At 35.6% G+C, this 10,269-nt stretch overlaps 1 protein-coding gene across 1 annotated transcript; it reads left to right on the plus strand.

The window, feature by feature from the left end:
• Positions 1–550: 550 nt before the first annotated feature.
• LOC117319841 (elongator complex protein 3) lies at positions 551–10,269 on the plus strand (the record flags this gene model as incomplete). The annotated part of the gene is given in 12 exon segments (XM_033874564.1): positions 551–725; positions 1,404–1,512; positions 3,572–3,662; positions 3,979–4,026; positions 5,698–5,768; positions 7,359–7,422; positions 7,590–7,658; positions 8,423–8,577; positions 8,757–8,837; positions 9,312–9,392; positions 9,681–9,807; positions 10,225–10,269. Coding segments are annotated over 12 exon segments (963 nt in total), but the record flags the coding sequence as incomplete, so codon positions are not given.

The following is a 10,269-nucleotide window of genomic DNA, read 5'->3' on the forward strand; positions in this document are numbered from 1 at the left end:
AAAGATTTAAACCACCTGTATCTTTTCTATTTTTTCTGTGCTGCTTTAAATTCAAAGTATAGGCATCTTAGTGGCATTGAAAGATTTTCACACAACGATATGTAACGTTAGATGCACCTTGTTTTCATGTCAACTTCCTGTTCGGTTCTGAAGTAGAACCTATGGTGCAACAGGAAAAAACATCCAATTCCGAAAGCTACAGTACATTACTGTTTCCATTTTATACAAGTGATGATCTGAATGACATTATTTCGTAAGATAATTTATTATCAGCTGATAAAATAGTTATCATGTACACTGTGAAGCAACAGAATATTAAATCTATGGCATTTATATTTCCGGAACTTTATAACTAGGGTAACTTAAAAATATTTGTCCGAAGTTTCGACTTTATTTTCATATCATTTACGCTAGTAATATTTGCAAATATGAGTCTTTAAAACAATTCAATTTCCTTTTGAATTTAAATTGTTTACCAGTTATATGTTTTATAAACAGATGATAACGTAGTAATATTGGTACGAAAACATATGAGGTGAAGGTCAAACAACCTGAGATCTATCAGTCGTTTGTAATTCATTTGAAGTCAAGTGCGTTAATCGATCAGCGTTACTTTCAATGTACATGTGGATGCTGATTGCACCATAAACATTGGGCTTTTATCATGTTTTCATCAAACCGGTAGCATTGAAATTAGTCAAAAATGGGAAAGAACAAAAACAGAAGTATGTATTGATTTGTTATATATTTTAGATATACTAGATCTGAGAGAAACTTCAATATTTCACTAAATCCATTGACTAATTGTACACATTGCTGTTATCTCATGAATGTACGTGTATATACATTGTAGACTACAGTATTCATGCAGGCATGTGTTTGACACGGTTTAAGAATATGTATGAATACTGGATTTTATGTGTTGTGGTTATTAACTAATGTCATACTTCATTCAAAATCCTAAACCATGAGCCAATGGGTTTTTGCTTTAATCTATTACCATCATGAATTTGAAACTGCTGTGTTATAACAGCAAAACTTCAAGTAACTTTGTGAAACTTACTTATAACAATACAAACACACATAACAAGAAAATAACTAATTATATGGCGACATTCTGATTGTCGTTAAAATAAATAGCAATATATACACGAGGAAATTTACACCTCCACAAGCTCATGAGGAACATCACCTAAATGCAACAAAAATGTCGCGATTTTTTTCACGCACTTTCTCCCTCATTTTGGATGTGGAATGAGGGAGATCTCCCTCATTGGAGGATGGATTCCAAATGGAATACACGAGTCCGGTACATAAAAAGTGTGTAAACAATATGTAAAGATGACCAGACAACATCTGTAGGAAGATCTTCAAAATCTTTAAAACTTAATGTTACATTCCAGCAATCCTGCCTGGGGCAACAAGGGAGGAGCTCATGATTTTAACTGTATCGGAAATTGTGAAAGAGTTGCTTCAAGCCCATGAGGATGGCAAAGATGTTAACCTAAATAGGTGATATATTTCTTACAATTTAGAATAATCTTGGTCACTAAATCTCTTAAATGAAGCTGATAATTATTAGCCCACCATCTGATGATGGTGGGCTATTCAAATCGCCCTGCGTCCGTGGTCCGTCCGTCCGTCCCTCCGTCCGTAAACAATTCTTGTTATCGCTATTTCTGAGAAAGTACTGAAGGGATCTTTCTCAAATTTCATATGAAGGTTCCCCTTGGTGCCTAGTTATGCATATTGCGTTTTGAGACCAATCGGAAAACAACATGGCCGACAGGCAGCCATCTTGGATTTTGACAATTGAAGTTTGTTATCGCTATTTCTGAGAAAGTACTGAAGGGATCTTTCTCAAATTTCATATGTAGGTTCCCCTTGGTGCCTAGTTATGCATATTGCGTTTTGAGACCAATCGGAAAACAACATCGCCGAGAGGCAGCCATCTTGGATTTTGACAATTGAAGTTTGTTATCGCTATTTCTGAGAAAGTACTGAAGGGATCTTTCTCAAATTTCATATGAAGGTTCCCCTTGGTGCCTAGTTATGCATATTGCATTTTGAGACCAATTGGATAACAACATGGCCGACAGGCAGCCATCTTGGATTTTGACAATTGAAGTTTGTTATCGCTATTTCTGAGAAAGTACTGAAGGGATCTTTCTCAAATTTCATATGAAGGTTCCCCTTGGTGCCTAGTTATGCATATTGCATTTTGAGACCAATCTGAAAATAACATGGCCGACAGGCAGCCATCTTGGATTTTGACAATTGAAGTTTGTTATCGCTATTTCTGAGAAAGTACTGAAGGAATCTTTCTCAAATTTCATATGAAGGGGCCCCTTGGTGCCTAGTTATGCATATTGCGTTTTGAGACCAATCAGGAAAAAAAATGGCCGACAGGCAGCCATCTTGGATTTTGACAATTGAAGTTTGTTATCGCTATTTCTGAGAAAGTACTGAAGGGATCTTTCTCAAATTTCATATGAAGGTTCCCCTTGGTGCCTAGTTATGCATATTGCATTTTGAGACCAATCTGAAAATAACATGGCCGACAGGCAGCCATCTTGGATTTTGACAATTGAAGTTTGTTATCGCTATTTCTGAGAAAGTACTGAAGGAATCTTTCTCAAATTTCATATGAAGGGGCCCCTTGGTGCCTAGTTATGCATATTGCGTTTTGAGACCAATCAGGGAAAAAAATGGCCGACAGGCAGCCATCTTGGATTTTGACAATTGAAGTTTGTTATCGCTATTTCTCAGAAAGTACTGAAGGGATCTTTCTCAAATTTCATATGTAGGTTCCCCTCGGTGCCTGGTTATGCATATTGCATTTTGAGACCAATCTGAAAATAACATGGCCGACAGGCAGCCATCTTGGATTTTGACAATTGAAGTTTGTTATCGCTATTTCTCAGAAAGTACTGAAGGGATCTTTCTCAAATTTCATATGTAGGTTCCTCTTGGTGCCTCTTTATGCATATTGCATTTTGAGATCAATTGGAAAACAATATGGCAGACAGACCGCCATCTTGGATTTTGACAATTTAAGTTTGTTATCTCTATTTCTCAAAGTACTGAAGGGATCTTTCTCAAATTTCATATGTAGGTTCCCCTTGGTCCCTTGTATTGCATTTTTGGACCAGTCTGTCCTGAAAACAACCTGGCAAACAAACAGCCATTATCGTTAAATCTCAAATTTCTTATATAGCTAGGATTCCCTTGTTTGAAAAGTACTGGAGGGATATCTCAATTTGCACAGATTAGTAAAAGGAAGGGAAAAATAGAGAGAAGATCAATCTGACATAGAACCTATAAAGATCATTCAATGGTGGGCGCCAAGATCCCTCTGGGATCTCTTGTATTTATCATAAATTGAAATATGAATAAGAATAATTTCTTTCCAGTATGTAGAAATTAGTATACTTGTAATTATACAGTACATGTATTAACAATGTTGATTTTAAATTTAAAATTTCCATATCTTCATCATCATCTACATTACATGTTTCTCATATATTTATTATATCCATTTTAAGTAAAGAAGCAATTATTTTGTTTGCAGAATTAAGTCTAGAATATCCAGCAAATATGGATTGTCAAGTCAGCCGAGACTGGTTGATATCATCGCAGCAGTTCCCCCACAACATAAAAAGGTTTGTAGTAAATCTAGCATTATCTTGAGTATGGACAGGGAGGTTGTATTCAGAAAAACTCTTTCCGAGCCTGTGATTGCTATAGATTTGTTCCATATTTGACTTTTTGGAAATTGCAAAATATTTGAAATGGAATGTCAGGCAGTATTTTTCATAGAGTACATGTACCTGTGATGCCATTCTGAAATGACACAAAGATATACTTGATACTGATGAGTATTGTATGGGGATTATATTACCGCAGTTTGGATGACAAGGGTGTTGGTGATCTTATGTTGTCTTTATTCTTAATGGTTGTTGATTCTTGTTTTCGTAGATACTTCTGCCTAAACTCAAGGCCAAGCCAGTAAGGACAGCCAGTGGGGTAAGCTCATTTGATTTTGGTCGGTTTGATCAACTTGTGATATTGTCACATGTTTACTTAAAAATAATAAAAATAGTGAATTTACATCAATTTAAGAATTAACAGATTAATTATTGAGAGTTTAAAATATCAACTTATCCATGTAACATAAAGTAAGTATCCAACATCCAAACGACTGTAAACTAGATACACACAAGCAACTGTTAATAACATCCAAACAAACGACTGTTAATAATGTCCACACAAATGGCTGTAAACAACATCCAAACAAACAACTTAACAACATCCACACGAACGGGTGTAAACAACATCCACACAAATTACTGTAAACAACATCCACACAAATTACTGTAAACAACATCCACACAAACGACTGTAAACAACATCCACACAATTGACTGTAAACAACATCCACACAATTGACTGTAAACAACATCCACACAAACGACTGTAAACAACATCCACACAATTGACTGTAAACAACATCCACACAAATGACTGTAAACAACATCCACACAAACGACTGTTAACAACATCCACACAAATGGCTGTAAACAACATCCACACAAATGACTGTAAACAACATCCACACAAATGACTGTAAACAACATCCACACAATTGACTGTAAACAACATCCACACAAATGACTGTAAACAACATCCACACAAATGACTAAACAACATCCACACAAATGACTATAAACAACATCCACACAAACGACTGTTAACCACATCCACACAAATGACTGTAAACAACATCCACACAAATGACTGTTAACCACATCCACACAAATGACTGTAAACAACATCCACACAAATGACTGTTAACCACATCCACACAATTGACTGTAAACAACATCCACACAAATGACTGTTAACCACATCCACACAAACGACTGTTAATAACATACACACAAACGACTGTAAATAACATCCACACAAATGACTATAAACAACATCCACACAAATGACTGTAAACAACATCCACACAAATGACTGTTAACCACATCCACACAATTGACTGTAAACAACATCCACACAAATGACTGTTAACCACATCCACACAATTGACTGTAAACAACATCCACACAAATGACTATAAACAACATCCACACAAACAGCTATAATCTACATCCACACAAACACCTGTAAACAACATCCACACAAACGACTGTTAATAACATCTACAAAAAATTACTGTTAATAACATCTACAAAAAATTACTGTTAATAACATCCATACAAACCATTAAAAACAAGATCCATGCAAATGACTCTAAACAACAACCTCACAATGACTAAACAACATTCATGCAAACAATTGTAAACAACATCCACACAAATGAATGTAAACAACATCCACACAGTCGACTGTACACCAATCTTATGTAAGTTAATGTTAAGATTTTCATTGACTTTTGCCTGATTATATAAATATCCTGCCTTCATAAACAGTACTTGTGTGAGCCTTGTGAGTAGAGACATATTGCTGTCATTATCATCTGCCATACCGTGACATTTGTTACTGTTATCACCCAAGATGATATTTAACAAGTTACGATAAGATTGCTCTCAGTTCATTGTTAAGGGAGTTACAGGTTAGTCTTGTTTACACTACCTTTTTATCACTCGTAAGGTGCCTGATTTAAATGTACATATTTTTTATTTACAGATAGCTGTTGTAGCAGTCATGTGCAAACCACACCGATGTCCACATATTGCAATGACGGGTAACATTTGTGTGTAAGTATCTAAATAACACAATACACATATCTGTTAATATGTTTGTATCCCCAACACAACACACGTATCTATTAAAATTCATATCTCCTTCACAATATATGTATTTGTTGAAGTTGCCTATATATTTCAAATTCATCAAAATTGCAAATGCAAAGTGATAGGGCATCAAACAAAGCCTATATAGGCCGTCTCCATGTAACTTTGATATGATACAGTCAAACCTGCTTTAGCAACCACCTGTAAATAACGACCGCCTGTATATAATGACCAATATTCAGGTTCCCCATGAGATTTTACTATATAGTGACTCTGTATAGCGACCACCTGTCTAATGTGACTAACGACAGGTGATTTTGGAAGGGCTGTCATTGTTTGTTTTTAATAGCGACCAATTTCTGTCAGCCATCTTCTGCTCTCAGCAATCATCCCTCATAAACCCCCAGAAAATTCAGACCCTGATCTTATCACGTAAACAAAACACCCCCACCACCTGGGACTTGGTGAGAGAGGAGTCGGTCCCCATGTGTGTCGGTGTATAACAACTGTGCCTATATATATCTAGGTGGCTTCATTTGACACGGTCAGTTAATTTTGTGATTATAACAAGGATACATCACTTCAAGAACAAACACTGCCAACAAGATTTACTCAAATGAAAGCCAATAATACTTTTCTTAATCGTAGTTGTCAGTACCAGCATTTGCACTGCCGCCATCTTTAATTGGACAATACTAATAAAAAGTCGTTAACTGTCATAAAAATCCAGATTTCAATTTACGTCAAAAAAGAAAATTTAAGTTGTTTTTTGTCACAACAGAATTAGTCATACAAACATAATTAATTAATTATTGGTTATTTTGTATTTAGGAAGAAAGGGAGATAATTTGATAAATATATTTGAGAAATACATTTATTTGTATTTCAGAACAAAATATATAAAAAAGTTACTTTATCCATTAGACAAATGGAAGTCTTTTTTTTATAAAGACTTAACCTGAAGATTAATACATACAAACAAAAATACTGTAGGCATTGATTTGACTGAAAATATCAAAACTGACTGGTCTGCTGAGTGCCCTGTTAAATAACAAGTTATTTATGTCAGTTTAATGTAAACTAGTTGGTGCAAAAATCTTAACCTGTCTATAAAGGCAACCTGTCTATAGTGACTGTTTTTCTGCCTCCCCTTGTGTGGTCTTTATAGACAGGTTTGACTGTAACAAACAAACACATAAACCATACATATATTGTTGTCTAGTTATGTCTTATTATTTTAATACCTATCCTCTTCATAAGATGTATTGGTCCCTGAATATATTACATGTATCTATTAAAAGCATGTCTATCTTTTGTTATTTATCTTCTTCATAGAAAGTACTTCTGTCTGTAATTTAACGTTTGTATACTACAACAGAATACAGAAAAAGTGTACATTCATCTATAAGTATCCCCTTATCAATAAAATATTCATCTGCTAAAAAGTGTCCAGTACATCTATATGGATATAGATTCAGATGACTTGGAATTGGTGTTATCAGGTATTATGAGTTTTTCTTGATGTATTTATTTATTATTTTGTTCCTGTTGTAGGTACTGTCCTGGAGGACCAGATTCTGACTTCGAGTACTCCACACAGTCATACACTGGATACGAGGTACTGATGACCTGTACAATCACAGCTAGTAGATTACAACCTGATGGAGTTTATAAAAAATCACTCTTCATTGTTATGGAATGGAAATGTTTTAGTGTTGAAATTCAAAATGTTGAACCAATTGATATTATTTTCATTTGAATACATTTTGGCTATTACTGTTACAGCCTACATCAATGAGAGCCATTCGTGCCCGATACAATCCTTACTTACAGACACGACATCGAGTTGAACAGGTAAGCTTATAGGAGAGGTACACAGCTGTGATGACATGCATTCATAGTGAAATGTGTCTGTTACATGTATAAGGAATCAATATGGTTTAAACTTGATCTTTAGCTCACCGTCATCAAATGGTGGGCTAATCCTATCTCCCTATGTCCGTGGTCAACCTCACATAAGCTGACCATCTGTAAACAATCCTTGTTATCAATAATTCTTGAGAAGTAGTAGAAGGATATTTCTCAAACTTCACATGTAGGTTCCCCTTGGTTTGCAGTGTGCCCTTTCAATTCTGAGTTTGATTGGAAAAAACAAAATGGATGACAGGTGGCCATCTTTGATTTTAACAGAAGATTATTATTGATTTATCAGAAATTTCTTGGATCTTTCTTAGAATTTATATTTAGGTTGCTTATGTTATCATATGATTAAGAGGAAGAGGGGAAGGATGGGAGAAGTAGAGAAAAGATCAGTCTGTCATAGGACCAATAAAGATCATTCAATGATAGGCACTAATATCCTGTTGGGATCTCTTGTCTAATAACCCTTTGAGTTGTAATGGTTGTTTGTCAGGCTATCTATTTTACTGGCTCTAGTCCCGCTTCCTCCACCTCCAAGACCAGGCACGTCCTTAAATGACCCTGGCTGTTAATAGGATGTTAAAATAAACCAAACCATCCCGCTCAAGGCTATGTTGTCAGTAAACTCAGCTTAAAAATGAAATCAACCTATACTGATATACATTCCCAATTTGATGACAATATTTATATTGTTCCAGCTGATGTCACTTGGACACAGTGTGGACAAAGTGGAGTTTATTGTGATGGGCGGCACATTCATGAGTCTTCCCGATGATTACCGAGACTACTTCATACGGAATCTACACGATGCCTTGTCTGGTCACACCAGTAGTAGTGTTGAAGAAGCGGTCAAGTAAGTCATAGCATACCCTTATAGACCATTTCTCATTTACCAAGAAACCTAGAGTTATGCATACATGATACTTGTCCAGTTTCAGGATTTGATGAATTTGTTCTGCTGAACCACAAGCTCCATAGTTTTTGAGTAATCTTTTAAATTATTAATTCATCCCAGTTTTTTTGATATTTCAGGTACTCAGAGAAAAGCAAGTCGAAATGTATAGGTATCACCATAGAAACCCGCCCGGATTATTGTCTGAGGAAACACATCAGGTATGTAAGTTAGCGGGCCACACAACAACAGCTTACACCGCTGATCAAAGTCACTGGGAGTAGACTGTCTCGTCTTCCATAATCTCAGGATTCTACAGAGAACTGTTGTAGTTGAGATTCTAAGTATAACAACTATTACTTTATAAAGTTGCTGGGAGTAGACTGTAAATCCTAACATTCATACGGATATCTCTGAGACCTTTGAAGTTGACATATGCATTGTCACCAACCTACAGCGACCAAATACGTTGTGACAGCCTTCAAAACCAGGAGCTCTGTTTATCAGAATATAGAATATTACCTACATACATCAATTAACATCATATGTGAAAACTATAAAAGAATGCAAGGCCTATATATTGGGGATAAAATGACTTTTAATCCTTCACATTGAAGGTCTATGAACATATATATGGTCACTAATATTGTTATTATGTGTTAGAGCTGTAAGGATATAACTACACTTTGTTCCAGTGACATGTTGAAGTATGGCTGTACACGACAGGAGATCGGGGTACAAAGTGTATATGAAGATGTTGCCAGGGACACTAACAGGTGAGGCTTAAAAGTCTGTCACAAATTTAGTGCAAAAGTTTCTAGGTCCTTCATTAATAGTGATTGGATGTTATTTTACCTGAAATTTCTTTTGAGATCAAACATCAGCGGTGTGCTGTAAGGTTGGAAATTGATTTTATTTTTCGGCATCATGTTTTGTCGAAGTTTTGCATTTAGCTCTGGCAAATTAGTAGCAGGGAACATACAAGATTCATAAAAATCCTGAAGTTGACCATTGTAATGAATATTCTGACACACTTTTGAACTGGATGACGTATTGTATTACAGAGGTCACACTGTGAAGGCTGTGTGCGAGTCCTTCAGGATGTCAAAAGATGCAGGGTTCAAGGTTGTTGCACACATGATGCCGGATTTACCCAATGTTAGCTGGGAGAGAGACATAGAACAGTTTATTGTAAGTGTGATGGCTGACCTGATGTTAGCTGGGAGAAAGCATATTGTAAAAAGTGATAAATAAAGCAAAGAGATCAAACTCATGATAGTGAAAAAAATGAAAGAGGTTATCTTGACTCATATCTTTAACTATGTATCATACCTTTTTTTAAAGACAATATTTTCAATCCATTGATCAGGGATTATTTTATGCATAGATATGCCAAGCTAAGACAGAAGTTAGCAGTGTTTAGTGTCGGCCTACTGTGTATGTATCCACTCTACCCAGCTGTAAAGATGAACACATTGCCATCTCTCTAACAAGGAGAAGATACATGTAATGATAAGCTCTGTCCTGTTTGTCAGTGGAATTAGAAACACTTGTATTCTATTTCTCCTAGTGTTCTTGTGTCCAATGATATTTGTTTTCTTTGAACAGGAGTTTTTTGAAAATCCTGCATTTAGAGCTGATGGTTTAAAGATT

This window comes from Pecten maximus, unplaced genomic scaffold (assembly GCF_902652985.1).
Source record: "Pecten maximus unplaced genomic scaffold, xPecMax1.1, whole genome shotgun sequence".
In the NCBI taxonomy this organism is placed as follows: Eukaryota; Metazoa; Mollusca; class Bivalvia; order Pectinida; family Pectinidae; genus Pecten; species Pecten maximus.